Here is a 17334-nt window from a genome sequence, read left to right as displayed (position 1 = left end):
AGCATCAAGACTAGTCTGATTTGCAGGGCCACCCTTACAAAAATTAACCATGGTTTTATCAGTGAAAGTGTAGGAATGTTTTTTTTTGGCAGATTGATTACCATTAGTATAACCAGTTTTACTACAAATACCATGGTTAAACTATGGTTAGTGTAGCAAAACCATGGTTAATGTGTGGTTACCATGATTTAACTATATAATAACCATGTTTTTTTAGTGTTGTTTTATTTGTAGTAAAACTATGGTTCATTTTGGTGCATCATGGTGTCTCACAATTTATCATCTTTTCAAGACGTTATAAAAATTACATTTATTTTACTTTACTTCTAAACCTCATGAGTTCAATCTAGATTCTCAGAAACACATCCTGTGTGAACAGACACCAGTTTCTTTTAAACATCTGACATTTTTATTTTGATAGGGTTAGGGTTCACTTTTAATTAACTCGCTTAGAGAGACTCTCTGCATCATGACAGCAGAAAGAGACAACCGACTGTAGAAGAACTTTACGCCAATGTCTGGTAAGGCTTAGAACGCTATGTACTGTATATCTGAGTGAAATGCTTCTGGAACAAGAACAGGGTAGGGCGGGGCTTGATTTTGTCTGCGGGGAATTGATTGGATGGTTGTGGTTTGCTAATGGTGGATCTCCTGTGAGTGACAGGTTTCCCCACCCTTTTCATCAGAGAAGATATGTGCATGAATATATCATAAATAACACTGCAATATTCCATTAAAAAAAACAATGGTCCATTTTGATTTCATGGTGACTTTAAAGGGTTAGTTCACCCAAAAATGAAAATAATGTAATTAATTACTCACCCTCATGTCATTCCACACCCGTAAGACCTTTGTTAATCTTCAGAATGCAAATGAAGATATTTTTGATGAAATCCGATGGCTCAGTGAGGCCTGCATAGTCAGCAATGACATTTCCTCTCTCAAGATCCATTAATGCACTAAAAACATATTTAAATCAGTTCATGTGAGTACAGTGGTTCAATATTAATATTATAAAGCCACGAGAATATTTTTGGTGAGCCAAAAAAAACAATATAACGACTTGTATAGTGATGGCCGATTTCAAAACACTGCTTCAGGAAGCTTCAGAGCGTTATGAATCAGTGTGTCGAATCAGCGGTTCGGAGCGTGTCAAACCACCAAATTGCTGAAATCACATGTCTCTGGGGCTCCGAACCGCTGATTCGACACACTGATTCATAACGCTCTGAAGCTTCCTGAGGCAGTGTTTTGAAATCGACCATCACTAAATAAGTCGTTATTTTGTTATTTTTGGCGCACCAAAAATATTCTCATTGCTTTATAATATTAATATTGAACCACTGTACTCACCCATCAGATTTCATCAAAAATATCTTAATTTGTGTTTTGAAGATGAACGAAGGTCTTATGGGTGTGGAACGCCATTTTTGGGTGAACTAACCCTTTAAACAAACTATTTGAACCAAAAAACCCCACAAACCAAATAAAATCTAAAAAACAGTCCACTCCAGAGTTAAAAGAACATATTAAAATGGATTTTATTGAGAGAAAAACAACAGAAATACAAAATTAACATCAGATAAAAATGGAGCGCAGGTTTAAGAAGCAGGTTAAAAGTTGAAGTGTCTATGAGTTTGTCCAGTGCAAAACTGCGCAAGTCTTAAAGTCTTTTGTCGATGGTTTCATCAGAGCCAGTGGAGACACCGCAGGAGCTCCATCGTCATGGTCGGTATCCTTCATAAACCAGGCATCACGTAGGCGATGTTATCCAGAGTGTTTGACTAATCACAAACAGAGAGACGGAGTGAGAGTTCAAGTCATTTGGCTCAGTGATGTTTATGTAACTGAAGTGATGAATGGTTAGTACCAGCACATGATGTGGGCAACCGTTGAGTTCTGGGACCTGAGTGGTGAGGCAGGCCAGCGGACCCAGAGCACACAACACCGAGTCCAAGAGAACCGACAGAGAACCCGACACAGTCACCATCCCCTGAAACACACCAGACAGTTAGACATTATTAAACACCCACTTCAGCAGGTGATTAAAGAGTATCTATTATGCTTTGTTCATCTTTCTTTAGTGTTCCTGTTTCAGAATGAAAAAGATCTGCAAAATTCCAGTTCTTCTCTAGATCAGTGTCAGTGTTTCTGAACTCCCTGAAACGCCTCCATTGTAGTCTTGAGTTTTCTTCACAATATTCCTTATTTAGTATTTAGTTAGTAGTAGCAATTTTCACGATTCGATTCGATTACTATTCGCATGCTTTCGATTCGATTGCGATTTCAATTTGATATTGATTATTTTGGATGTAGTATTTCAGTTGCAGTACACAGCAAATTTTCTAGAGGAAAAAAAAACTCATATAATGCTGTAAACTATACATGGGAGTCAGCTGGTACTACTATAATAATATTGAAGGTTAAATTAACTTATTTATATACAATCGCTTAAATTACACACTATGTTTTTATTATAAATAAAGTTTAGAATTACATAATCATATTTCTACGGAAGAGGATTAGAGCCAAGCAATAATACAAAAATAAAACCATCTCGAGATTAAAGTTGTTAAATTTCGAGAAAAAAGTCAAAATAAAATGTTGAGAATAAAATTTTTAAATTACAAGAAAAAAGACGTTAAATTTAGAGAAAAAGGTTGAGATAAAATGTTGAGAATAAACATTAAATTACGAGAAAAAAGGTCGTTAAATTTCGAGAAAAAGGTTGAGATAAAATGTTGAGAATAAACATTAAATTACGAGAAAAAAGGTCGTTAAATTTCGAGAAAAAGGTTGAGATAAAATGTTGAGAATAAACATTAAATTACGAGAAAAAAGTCGTTAAATTAAAACAAAAAGTTGAGATAAAATGTTGAGAATAAACATTAAATTACGAGAAAAAAGTTGTTAAATAAAAAAAAAAGTCGAGATAAAATGTTGAGAATAAACTTGTTAAATTACGAGAAAAAAGTCGTTAAAATTCGAGAAAAAGGTCGAGATAAAATGTTGAGAATAAACATTAAATTACGAGAAAAAAGCGTTACATTTCGAGAAAAAGGTCAAGATAAAATGTTGAGAATAAACATTAAATTACGAGAAAAAAAGTTGTTACATTTCGAGAAAAAGGTCGAGATAAAATGTTGAGAATAAACATTAAATTACGAGGAAAAAAGTTGTTAAATTTAAAAAAAAAAAGTCGAGATAAAATGTTGAGAATAAAGTCATTAAATTACGAGAAAAAAAGTTGTTAAATTATGAGAACAAATTCGTTAAATTACGTAATTCTCATAATTTAATGACTTTTTTCTCAAAATTTAACAACTTTAATCTCGAGATTTTTTTTTTTTTTTTTTATTATTGCTTGGCCCTAATCCTCTTCTGTATATTTCTACTCCAATTCGGTATTTGAAATATAAACATTTAAATCGCAGCTGTCATAACTGATTTATTCAAACATGCATTAAATATTGACGGTGCATAGCTATATTTATCAGAATGTTTCTTTCTAGAGTTCACTTTTCTAGCTGACTAATGAGTTTATGGTCACTGAATGTGTTTTTCTGAGGTAAATGTGACGTCACGTGACATCGTTTACAAGCTGTTTTATTGACGTCTTTTCAAGGTTGAAGCACTGATTGAGCGATTACACGAGACATGATACGGATTTCAGTAAGTTGTACTGTATATTGTAACATACCTTCAGATGTTCATGCATGTTTATTTCGCTGTAACTGGTATTAAAGCGGAGGAGAGGATGATCACATGCTTCTCTTTAACTGAGGCACTAAAGCGATCTGTCACGCCACATTTAACAGCGCCAAAACGGTATTTATTTTTTGAATCTCATAATAAGATGGACGTCATTTGAAATCTGAGACTTTGCTTCATATCAAAAGTAACAAAACACAAAGATTATTGCGATTTATTGGATGGGAGGCGCTACATATTCTGCTCATTTATCAACTGAAAACAGACTAATCGATTCTTGGGATTTAAGAATTGATATCGGTTCGTAAAAATGAGAATCGATTAAAATCAGCCCTAGTTAGTAGTGTGTTGAAACTGGTGGTTATGGTAAGAAGTGTGACTTTAATGAGTGTGTGCACCTCTGTCTCCTGCAGTCTGCGTCCGATCAGAGACAGAGACTCTCCCAGCAGCTGCAGGTGAGCGGCCGCATCGATGGGGTCCACGTCCGGGTCCCGGAGTGGAGAGAACGTGGCTGCGTTTGCAGGCCGCGGCGCTGATCCGTTCTGGACGGGAGCGACCGCTGCTTCCGGCCTCTTCAGCATAACAGCGCCTCCTGCAGGAGTCACGGCCACACCTGAATGATGACCTGACCAAACATCAACACCAAACACGTCAGCGCTGACAGTGACATCAGTGACCTGAAGGGATTTGACTGCTGACCTTTAACCCTGCTGCTGTCTTTGAGCGGTCGCGACGTTTGCTGCTGTTTGACGTGCTTGATGTGTTTCACGCTCTCCGATTTCAACTGCTTGCGCTGCAGGTACTCCGATCTCTCTCGCCACACCTGAAAAGCATCAATCTGTCAGAACGATGACAGCAAACACACTTCACACAGGTGTATGATGGGTAATGATGATGCGCAGCACCTGTTTGTCTCCCTCTGGCAGCTGCTTCCAGGCATCAGCGAGTCTTTTGCTCAAATCCCCAAAATCTTCAAATAAACACACACAATAAATATTCACATATACTGCTGGTCAATAGTTTGGGGTCTGTAAGATTTTTAATGTTTCTGTAAAAAGACTCTTATGTGTTTAATTAAAATACCATAAAAACAGTGAAAAACAGTTTTCTATGTGAATATATAGTAAAGTGTAATTTATTCCTGTGATCAAAGCTGAATTTTCAGCATCGTTACTCCAGTCTTCAGTGTCACATGATCCTTCAGAAATCATTCTGATATGATGATTTGATGCTCAACAAACATTCATGATTATTATCAATGTTGAAAACAGTTGCTTCAGATTTTTGTGGGGTTAGGGTTAACATTTAAAAGTTTGGAGAAAGTAAGATCTTTTTCTAAAAGAATAGAAGTACTTTTATCAAGCATTCAATTGATCAAAAGTGACATTTCTAATGTTACAAAATTTCTATTTCAAATAAATTTTCTTTTGAACTTTCTATTCATCAAAGAATCCTGAAAAAAATGTACTTTCCACAAAAATATGAAGCAAAAACAGTTTTCAACATTGATTAAAAAAAGCATTATTAATAGACTGATAACTGAGCAGCAGATCAGCATATTAGAATGATTTCTGAAGGATCATGTGACACTGAAGACTAAACATTTTAAGGAGCACAAAGTAATGTACATTATTTAATTGATTAATAAGTTGGTAAAGCATAAAAACATTATTTTTATGAGCTTAATTAAATAATTCTATTACAGTGACATTGACTGAAGAATATGTATATAACTTATTAAAATGTTAACAATGTAGAGGCTACAATATATAAACTATGAGTTTACAATTAATTTGTAAGTACTTCATTACTGTATGCTTATTATAAAGTGTTGGCAACAATTCTTTTAAATTGTAATAATATTTCTGTTTCCTTAGTGAACATAAGAGATTTCTTTCAAAGACATTTAAAAAACCTTGATTCCACACTTTTTGCACGTACGATTGTAAAAAATGTTTAAAAACAGAATACTTTGTTTTTTAATTCATTTCTAGGGCTGGGACGATACGCCTATCTCCCGATTCCATACCATCACGTTACTTGGGTGCCGATTCGATATGTGTTGCGATTTTTTTTAAGAATTGCGATTCTGCAAATATTGTCATTCAATATTGCTATTATATTGCTATTTTCCTTTGTTTTTTTGTTTGTTTTTTAAACTCTAGACCATGGGAAACAGTTGATTCATACACTTATACAGACTGTACATGATATAAAAGATAAGTTATACTGACCACAAAAACAATTCATCACATCTTTCTGAGTTTTATTTCAGAAGCATCATCCATTAGAGCACTACATTATCTTGAACGATTCCAGATTCAAAGAAAAACACATTTTTAGTCTATTGTCGCCACCTAGTGGCGAAACAACAAAACAGATATAGTTGTTATCTGAGACGTTATTTAATCAAAAGGTGATTTACTCCATTTTGATCGCTGTAGACATCAGTGTTTATATTTGAACTATTACTATTACTTAACTATTGTTATTTTACTGAACTATTACTATTACTTAACTATTGTTTAAGGTTTATTAGACAGATGAATAATTGTCATTTAAGAATAAGATCGCGTGAGTGTTTGAATTGAGATTTATCGTGCAGCTTTACAGTCTTATACTCTCTCAGCATTGATATCTGATGCACGAGGGCTTTTATAATTAATTCATTTGACTTTGTACTGTGTTTTTCATTCATTGGAGCACGGGTAACCTCATCGGGATATTAGGTAGCGTAAAACCCAGAGATTGCTCTGTTTTAACAAAAGTGGGTAACTTCTGTCCTCCTCGTGTATAAGCAAGGGCTCCAATAAAGCAATATAATTTGAATTGATATCAATACTGGAGTAAAAAAAAAAAAAAAGATTTTAAAATCGTTAACAAAAAAATTGTGATAGTTACGTGAATCGATTTTTTGTCCCAGCCCCAATATGGACACTGTTAAAATCACTCATATTGACAAACAGCAAGCTCCACTCTGATTGGCTGATCGATTCAGATATTCATAGTTTTCATTGCAATTAGGCCAGTCACGATAACTACTTTTGTTGTGCAATATATTGCCCCAGAAATAATTGCGATTTGCGATATTATTGCCATTTTAAGACCATTTTATGCCACTGAAGTTTTTCTTTTTTAATAAATCTGCAAAAATGTCAAAAATTCTGTGTTTTTCTGTCAATATGGGGTGCTGTGTGTACATTAATGAGGAAATTTTAGCAAATGGCTCCAATATAACAAAGAGCGAAAAATTTAAGGGGGTCTGAATACTTTCCGTACCCACTGTATCATCATAATATAACAGCGTAATTATGCAAGTAGGCCTACACACTTTCAAATGACAATGAACTTAACTCTTAAGAATATTTAGATACTGGAATTGAAGTGTCAAAAAATAATTAATGTTGAATAAATAATAAATAAAACTTTGCTAACAAAAACTGCAAAATAACATGTACAAAAAAACACCTGCAAATGCACAAAAGGAACAGTTTTTTCCCTGACCTTATTTTCTCAGTAAAGTAAGGGTGCACGCTATTGTCACATGTCCATATGAACAAAGACACAGGTTTAGCAGTCAGATAAGTATCTGTTTTTCTAGAGGCATGTTTGTAAAACTTCTTTTAACTTGAGCGCAGCTTCATGCACGAGATGCCGCAAAAGACGCGAGTGCAACAGTCAAACAAACATGTTTCCATGAAAAAAATGGCGCAGTGGAACGCAAAAACGCGTTCTCTATGAAAACAAACTAGACACTCGCGACTGCTGCGTCCTGTGTGAAACTAGCTGTGAGCGTGCACCATTTCGCACTGTCATGTTTATATCTGCACCAGTGGATAGCGGAAACTGAGTGCATTTGCACTTATTCTTCCAAACTGTCTGTAGTTGTCAGGAAAACACTATGACGACTCCAATGGCACATTTTTCTGCAAGCAGAAGAGCCAGCACGATCGGCAAAATATTTTTGTGTAAACATAAAGGGCAATATATCGCTGTTTCAGGAGAAAACAAACTCAACTGTGGTTGTTCACTTTACATAGTTAATAATCTACATACAGAGACACAAACAGGCAGATTGATGAAGATGAACCCACCGAGGCCCGGCTCTTCCTCCAGAATGCTGTTTCTGTACTCCTTATAAAAGATCTGATATGCCGTCAAGACCTTCTTCTTCTGCACGACAGACAGACAGACAGACGGTGTGAGTGAGACGGTCTCTGTGTTTCAGGCTCATCTGGTGTCTCAGTGCTTCTCCTTACCTTGTCTTTGCTCTTGCGTTTGCTGCTTCCCTCTTTCTTCCTCCTCTTCTCCTCGTGGCTGTGATGGCCTGTAGTGTACGTGCTCCACTCTGTGCTGCCATTGGCTGAGAGAAGAGTGGCCAGAGGTCAAAGGTCAGCACACAGACATTGAGACACACCGAAGCGTTGCGTTCGTACCTGCTGCTATTCTCTTAGCTGATTTACTGCTGTGCTTCTTCTCACGCGGTCGGTCTCGCTCTTTCTTCTTCTTGCTCTTCTTGCTCTTCTTCTTCTTCCTGCTGCTGCTGTGTTGAGACGAGGATTCGTGGATCAAGAGCTTCCCACATTCACTGTCATCAGCGGAGGACGAGCCGCTGCTGTCAGCCACGTCGTGACATCCTCCATATTGAACTGTCGGACACAATCGTCATTACAGACAAGCGATTTAGGTTGATCAAACTCATAATTAATTCCTTTTATCAGGTATTGCGTTTGGCTATATATTTAGACATGATCAAAAACAACTTTCTGTCATAGTTTACATTTTATTTTTATTTAAAATGTTGAATATTCTTGCTCAACTAACTTCAACTGACTGTTACATCTCACTTTTTGAGAGAAAATGCTTGTGTACATGTATACATTCATAGAAAACAATGCCTCTAATTAAACATTCCCTCTAACAAGCATGAAAACACTGACTTCCTGTTGGGTTCCTGAGGTCATGGATGATGCGAGTATCTCCTCACCTTCCAGCTCCACCTCCTCGCCCACCACAGGAAGCCCCTCCCGCACCACCTGCGGCTGCTTCCTGGAGGAGGACGAGTCTCTGGGGTCCTTCCTGCGCTCTTTAGACATGGACAGGCTGGGATACGCCGCCTCTGCGCCCACCGCCGTGGGAGAGGTGATGGCCTGCAGGAGACCCATCGCCGTCACGGCCGTCTGAGGAGATCCCGCCAGCTCAGGAGACGTCAGGAGCGAGCGCTGGCTCTCTGAGGGACGCTTCTTCTTTTTGTGGTGGGATCCGGAGCTGTGATGATCTAGATGTGAGAGACATGATGAACAAAAAGGGGTCATGACTTGAGAAATCAACTTTTCCTTGAGTTTTTGATTTATAAGAGCTCATCGTACGATAAGAATATCCTGTAAGTTTCAGTAATGAAAACGTCCTTGTTAGTCCAATAAATGCTTTTATTGACATCAGACCCAGAGAACGACTGATCCTGTCATAGATGGTGAAACTCCGCCTCCGCAGAAGAAATCAACGCTTACTTCATCACTGCATCATTAGCCCCGCCCACTGGTGTGTCAGTGAAGAGCGATACAGGACTAAAATAACATTACCTTTCAAAGGATCCTAATGCAGGAATATGATTATTTTTATCAATGCGAATGACTCAGTTGAGCTTCATTTATTTTATTCGGTTCATTTCACTGTGGATTCTTTGGTAAATCAATCGCATTTCCGCGCAAACAGACTCTTATGATATGGACTCGACAGTAATGCAACAACATGTCAGTAACTGCAGGGCTCGACAATAAGGACTGCCCGATGGCCCGGGGCCAGTATGAACGATACTCGGGACAGTTGGCGGAACGATCACTAGCCCGATCAGGCCAGTGCTGTAGGATATGTGTTATATATCGCCTATGATATCGTAATTGGTGATTTAACGATCGGACTTTATGGAGTATGTCCCTCAAACAAAAACAAACCCATAGTGCATGCATGTGACGTAGGTTAGACTAGTGCGCATGCATATTTACAGTGCATGAGTTCACTGTGATTTAGTCTATTAAAATGCATTTAAAAACTTCCTCGGAATTCAAGATAAGCGACAAAAATGCCCCTGCATGTCTTTTATATTTATATAATTTAATATAGTTAACCAATATTACACAAAGAGCACCATTTTTGTCCAAATATAAGCATGATTACAAATGTAATGTTGATTTTATATAAAGTACAGTTTAATATACAAGCAGTTTAAATTAAGTTACATTTTAGACACCAAATCGTTTATTTCGCTCGTTTTCAACACTTCCTGAATGAATCCGACGTTTGAATGAATCAGTTGAATCTCAATGATTCGCTCATTAACAGGGACTTGCTGCCACCTACTGGCGGGTTTAATTTCACATTTAAAGTATCTTTTCATTTTATAAATAATTTCAAATAACAGTATTTAAGGTTTTATATTGTCAACATTTCAAAACATTATCTATGCATCTGTAGGCTAACTGCTCTTGACTGATTAACTTTAATAAAGTTAAGTTCTATATTTATATATTCATTGGATTACAATTATTGTACCTGAAAATTAATCTTCTGTTTAATCCTAAATAAAAACCTGAAAAGCACTGTTTATTTGATTTATGTTTATTCTGTTGTATTTATTTGTGCTATTACTTGTAATTTGATTATTTGTTCCTATTTTATTATTATATTTAAAATTTAAGTGAGTTGATCTAGTAGCTTTTTTTGGTGTCAAATAAGGTTTTATTTATTAAGTTTACATGTATCAAATGCAACAAAAACAATATTTTTGCTTATTTTATAGGCCCATTACCTTTTATTTTACTTTTTTTTTTAATTGTGGGGCCAGTGAACATTTTGGCAGGGCAAGTAAAAATTTTAACTGGGCCAGTAGAAAAAATCCTTAGCATTGAGGCCTGAACAGCGTTCATTTCTAATGCCTGATCTGATATTAATGATTCATGTACAGTCAGATGATCTTTGTGTCAGTAAATCAAACCAGTGACTAAACGCTCAACTTCACCTTGTTTCTCTTAGTAGGATGAAAATAATCTGTTGTTTAAACAGTGATTAAATTATATAAAGAAAATGAACAAAGAACGCTCCCTTTACATTCGCTGGAGCTGTCAATCAAACAGAGTTTATCAGTGACTGAGTTCTGGACTCGCACCAAAACTTGTGCTTTATTCAATGAATCTCTTAGTTATATCGAGTTTGGCACTGTCAGAAAGCATTCGTTAGAGTGCAGAAATTGAGTTTCAATGACGAGAACATGCGCTCAAAACATGTCTGTGATCGACTACAATGATCATCACTGCAACCTTTCATGCCACGATCTAAATATAATGCTATAATCAACACTTTTCACCATTAGTTAACCTTGAGAGCTGTAACAGTATAAATGTGCTAAAGTTTTCAAGAGACTAATATTAAGCCATTTCATATGCAAAGATGTCAGCCAATCACAGCAGTGGGCGTTTCCACTGAAGTCTCACAGCAGACACGCCCCTTAAAACAGAGCCCTCAAATCAGAGGGCAAGGAAAAATGCCTTTTATCTCTACATTATGACAATTTTTGCTGTAAAAAGCATACTAACATTATAAGTGCACCTCAGGAAACATTATAAAACAATAAAACAACGCAGTTATGACCCCTTTAATATTCAGCAATATTACCGATTTGACTGTACTGACATTTTCAGATGAGAACAAAACTGAACTGGGCTGAATAATGAAAGATTTGATTAATTTTGCAACATCGACATGGTTACTAAACTGAATCAACACCGAACTGAACAATGATGATGTCTTTTTAGAGCTGCTTTACAGAATAATTTGAATGTGTCTCATATCTGATGAAGCTTGCATCATTGACTCTGTTATTTTCCTGTTTACTCCTGTGCAGCTGCTTTGAAACAATCTTAAAGCGCTATAAAAAATAAAGCTGACTTGACAGACATACCATGATTCCTGTGGTGATGATATGCTTCTGAAGGACTAATCGTGGTAAGTTAATTCAGCCGTATTTCTAAAGCGCTTTATACAATACAGATTGTTTAAAAGCAGCGTCACAGTGATAAACAGAAAAATAATTATCAATGATGCAACAGAATTCAATTCTGCTGTCAAACTGCTGAAATCACGTGACTTTGGCGCTCCGAACCGCTGATTCGACTCACTGATTCATAACGCTCCTAAGCTTCCTGAAGCAGTGTTTTGAAATCGGCCATCACTATAAAAGTCGTTATATTGTTTTTTTGGTGCACGAAAAATATTCTCGTGGCTTTATAATATTAATACTGAACCACTGTACTCACATCAACTGATTTAAATATGTTTTTAGTACATTAATGGATCTTGAGAGAGGAAATGTCATGGCTGGCCATGCAGGCCTCACTGAGCCATCGGATTTCAACAAAAATATCTCAATTTGTGTTCTGAAGATGAAGAAGGTCTTACAGGTGTGGAACGACATGAAGGAGAGTAATTAATGACAGAATTTTAATTTTTGGGTGAACTAACCCTGGCCCTCTTCGTTTAGGTGTCACACTTACCTTCTTTACGGTCAAAAGTGACCGAAGCCTTGGAAAGTAACTTTTTTGTTCCTCAGGAAAACCAATGTAATATATTCTTGTTCTATAATATTTTTTGATTATTATATAAAATTTTGAAGGTATTTTATGATACTATGCAATATTTATACAATTTTTATTAACTATTTTTCCCCATTGAAAATAATAGAATTTTTTTTTTTTACATATTTTTAAATTATATTTCAATTAAAGCAGTATTCCATGTTAAAATAGAGACAAGGCATTTAAAATAAATTTTTTTGAAGGTAGATTAGTGCCATTTGGTGAGAGTAAAAAAAGAAAAACTTATGCAATGCCATGTCGTAACCACTAGATTCCCATAGAGCTCTATATAAAATTCTCTAGTGGTTTTTGGACACAAACACTTATTTTTATTAAGTTTTGGATATGGATTTAAACTTAGACATTCTCAAAGACTACTTTTTGTCACGGTTTAGATTTTTTTTTTTTTTAATGTTGATTTGAAGCATCGGTTTTTGCATTAATTTTACTACAGTCAAACCTGAACATACAGGGCGCCATTTTGTTACACGTAACATCAAAATTCAATAAAAAATAACAAAAATGAACAGGTGTGTTTTATAACAGCTTAAAAAAATCTGTGTTTGATCTGATTTCATCCTCTTATTTGAGTTTTGGCTCAATTTTACCATACTATTACAGCCACACTGGTTCATTTGTATGTGTATAATGGTGTGTTGTGTGTGTGTTTGTCTGTGAATGTGTGTAAGTGAGTGGGTGTTTCTATTTTGTACTCTTGGTGTTTTAGAGTGTAACCCCTTTCTGGCAGTTCATTTTTTACTGCTTTGTGGCTGAATTTTTGCTTTTATTTCACACATTTGCATAAACTTGCTCTGTCTTATAGTCGTGCTGGTTCATATATATGTGTGTGGGGGGAGGGGGGTGGGGGGTGTTTGTGTCTATTTTGCACTCTTGGCATTTCAGAGTGTCCCCCCTTCAGTGCTGCACACTTTGTTTCTGCACAGTGTCTGATTTGTAGTTTGTACCAACAAAAGATTCTCTGAGTTGTTGTATTTTTTCGTATTTCCCATTCATTTCCTATGTCGGTCATTTTTGACCGAAAAGAAGGTAAGTGTGACTATTTTTTTTACGATGCCTTAACATGTCCGAATCATGTCCTTGATTTTTTTGTGTGTTCATATTGGTAATGCTACAAAAGTCACCAAGTGTCATCTCATTCCGACAAAGATACGATTTTTAACAATTCAAAATATAAAATCTTTCGGTCAGAAATGACCGAAGAAGGCCAGAGGGTTTTAAGCAGCTCTACAGAACACATTACTGTTATTTACTTTGATTCAATATAGTACAATATCAGTGTCGATTCTGCAAAATTCATCAATTGTGAAAAATTTGAATCAGCCATAAAACAGTTCTACAGAAAACAGTGATGCATCATCCAAATAAAGTTCAAGTTTTGTTCTCATTTGTGTCACTGCAGTCAAATCAATAATGTTACTGAATATTAAGTGTCTTTTAAACCCCAACTAAGCAAACCAAACTCCTTCAGCTGACAGAAACAGAGAAAAAACTCTGATGAACTTACATTTTATACTAACATTTATAATCATTTGCAATTCTTCATGGGAAGTAGTTCACTCCCTCATTCAATATGTTCAGTAACAGACCAGGTAATTCACGCACCTCTGTAGAAATGATCTTCATGCTTCTTTTTCTTGTGAAACTCGCTGCCAGTGTAAAAGTCATCAGCGTCCTGTGGAGAGCAGAGATCAGTTTCTACACAACACACACTGATGATGATGAAGATGATGAAGATGTCAGGGAGTCCTTCATCGGTACCTTGAGACGTATCTTGGAGGTCTTGCGCACCTCTGCGTCGATGATCTCTTCTTCTCTCAGGAGATCTTTGTAGGATCTTCTTTTTTCTCTCTGACTGCGTCCGGCGACCAGACTCACCTCACCCTCCATCTACACACACACACACACACACACACACACACACACACACACACACACACACACAGGTTTGTTTTGCTCTTAGAGAGGACTTTACATAGACCTCCATTGATTTTATATCAGGTCAATGATATTTTCTATCCCCTAACCCAAACCTACCCATTGCAGAACCATGTGCATATCACTAAATTTAAATAAAAACCTATTTTGGCTGATTTATAAGCCTTTTAAGCTAGTGAAGACCAGTCAAATGTCCTCACAAGTGGGTTGTGAAAGTATTCCACAATATAAGTGAGGACATTTGGTCCTCACAAGTACACACACACACAGAGAATAGACTTGTGGACTCTGTATCTGAATTTATCCGTGATTACACGTAAATGTGGTTTGATCTTGAGTCAGTTACAGGCAAACACAATCTGACTGAACTAAAAACACACAAACGATTGTAACGTTACTTTTCACAACTACAGACAGTAAGCGATCATTGACAGGGCAGATGTGTTCACAAACTTATTCTTGCATCTGTACATCAACTGGTGTGTGAGTTTTAGTGAGTATATAAATATATATGAATGTGTGCTTGTGTTGTTGTTTACTATCCCTCCATGCTAACACGCTAACTGGCGAAACTTTAAATACTATAAGTGATTCACAGTATAATTCAGAGAAAGCGTGTTCAGCTGAGAATCAAAACAATAAACATGCGTACAATCGTGATAAAACGTAGCTTCATTCATTCGATCAATTTCCATATATGTTACCTTCATCAAATTTCAAGCGTCTCCTGTCGCCATCTTGGCTCTGCGCTGCGCGGTCAGTTTCTCGCGCGACTGTTCGAGAGTGTGGCGTCATCGCGCACTCGGGCGCCTCTAGCGGACAGGCGGAACGAGATCTCGCAGATCTGTGGAACATGCATTCTAAAAGTCATTACTAATGGGTTCTTTACTTCAGAATGAATTATATACATTATGCATAATTCACACTGATTATTAAAGCTGCTGTCCGTAACTTCAAAATTCAAAATATATATAATGAGAATATACAACATGAATCCATTTTCCAAACCGTGTTTTGTCTTACCCTGAATCATTATGGTACACTTATAATAAGTGTTTATATTCTGACTATTTTAGACCGGACTGGTAGGACTCGCCGCAGAGTATCACAGTACATACACGGAGAAAAGTAGATCCGGCTACAATGTTCTTCCGCGAGACGCATGCAGTTCTGTTTATTAACCGCCAGACTGCAGCTTTAACCTGTAGTAGTTCTTAGTAGTTCAGAAGTCAGAGCATTGAAACATCCGCAATTAGGATTATTCAATAAATTCTGCACCTTTATAGACATTTTCTTTTTCACATTTCCGGGTTTCTCAGAAGCGGAAGTCGTCGTAGTTGTGTGAAATTTAATAGAGTACCTCAGGGATGACGTGTTTTTGTTGGCCAACCCGGAAGTTAGCGGCGCACAGGTTCGAAAGCCTATGCATTTTTCCCATAGACTTTTGGAAAATCGCAAAAAATCGCTCTGTGTTTAACAAAGGGTTATGACACTTGCACGTTTTGTCTATCAAGATAATCTTTACAAGTTAACACAACATTTATACATTTTGAAGCCTAAATAAAGTCGTCAGATATAAAAAGCTAACAGTAGGCTATAAATGGCACACCATGGTCGCGGATCAACGTCACCACCACCAAGATCCCTCAAACTTTATTTAGAAAACAGCTTTATTTAAAAACATGCTCGCTGATTATGATCTGCGCTGTGTATGAATACTTATCCACTTTTTCATGAGAAATGCTGTCCAAATGTCCCGTTTGTCACCAAAGGAAGAAGTCCCTTTTAGCAACTTGTTAGCAACCGCCGTTTTTAGACACAATAAAGGTTTAAAAAATCACAAGTGGTTTATAACTGGTGTGTTTTATGTCATAGATCAAAATGTGAAAATATTTAGAGGTTTTGTTAGATCTTATTTCAGGCGATTTAGCAAAAACCCATTCAAAAAACCCACTGACTTTATGGCGATGCAACCGGAAGTCTTAAAATGCTAACTCGCTTCCGGGTTTTGCCTACAAAAACACGTCATCCTTGAGGTATAGACTTTTTTCACATTTCTGGGTTTCTCAGAAGCAGAAGTCATCATAGTTGGCAAAGAATATACGCTAATAATAATAATAATAATAATAATACATTTTATTTATAATGCACTTTTCTAAAATCCAAAGCACTACAAACAAATAAAATACAAAACTACAATAATATAGTCCACTAGTTTCTATGGCAATATCAGCTGCTTTGTTAAAACAAAATGTACATTAAAGCTGAAATCCAACCTGAATGATGACAACACAGAATAAAATACTATCACTAGTGATCATCAAATCCTTTTAACAGTTTATTTTACACACTTTGTGTTTAAGTCTTCCACTTTTTTCACAAAAACTTTTATGCTAACTACGTTACCTCAGATGGATGATCATAATTTCCTGTGTGACAGGACTGACTTTATAGAATTCGTTGACAACTGATATAGTCCAAACATCTTTTTAATTAAACTAATTTCATTTTATTTCCATATAAAAATATATTTAATTAAAAAATTAAATAAAATTCCATTTAACAATAACAACTTAAACTAGAATGGCACAAATGAGTGAAAACAAAGTTGCAATGGTCCTACTAAGGCCTCTTGTAGCTCATTCACTTTCATTTTTACTATGGTACAGAAAAGACTTTTAACTGAATAGCACAATGTAAAGTAACTGTGGTACATCATATTACGGCTCAGTAATAACAGGATAATACTATGGTAATATCTGCATTATTAATTAGGAAATTACATGGAAATTGCATGTCATTTCCTAATAATGTAGATATTACCATGGTAGCCCCCTGTTATTACTGAGCCGTAATATGAAGTAAAATATCATTAATATACAAAATGCAACCTCAAAAGCAGTGCGATAGTCCTATTTCAGGGAAGGCCTTGTGTATTTCAGCAGGACACTGCAAAACCACATACTGCAGCTTTTACAACATTACAACAAATTTCTCAGTTCAAACATTTGTTATGTTATCTATGTTCTATTGTGAA

The 17334-nt window shown here is 36.2% G+C and overlaps 1 protein-coding gene across 2 annotated transcripts; it reads right to left on the bottom strand.

Moving 5' to 3' along the window:
- Nucleotides 1-1544: 1544 nt before the first annotated feature.
- LOC137011015 (HMG domain-containing protein 4-like) lies at nt 1545-15087 on the bottom strand. Of its 2 annotated transcripts, none has more exons than XM_067373563.1 (12): nt 15002-15087; nt 14121-14249; nt 13965-14034; nt 8699-8989; nt 8148-8360; nt 7971-8074; nt 7806-7884; nt 4617-4681; nt 4411-4534; nt 4110-4336; nt 1871-1993; nt 1545-1784 (listed from the first exon to the last, which is right to left on the bottom strand). In XM_067373563.1, the coding sequence occupies exons 1-12, from the start codon at nt 15005-15007 to the stop codon at nt 1740-1742; spliced, it is 1476 nt and encodes a 491-aa protein (XP_067229664.1). In that variant the 5' UTR covers nt 15008-15087; the 3' UTR covers nt 1545-1739. The 2 variants fall into 2 exon arrangements, with proteins under 2 accessions (XP_067229664.1, XP_067229665.1); XM_067373564.1 differs by having other exon boundaries at nt 4110-4303.
- Nucleotides 15088-17334: the final 2247 nt, after the last annotated feature.

Source organism: Chanodichthys erythropterus, chromosome 21, assembly GCF_024489055.1.
Source record: "Chanodichthys erythropterus isolate Z2021 chromosome 21, ASM2448905v1, whole genome shotgun sequence".
In the NCBI taxonomy this organism is placed as follows: Eukaryota; Metazoa; Chordata; class Actinopteri; order Cypriniformes; family Xenocyprididae; genus Chanodichthys; species Chanodichthys erythropterus.
The sequence above is the reverse complement of the archived record's forward strand: the minus strand, read 5'-3'. Positions and strand labels throughout refer to the sequence as shown.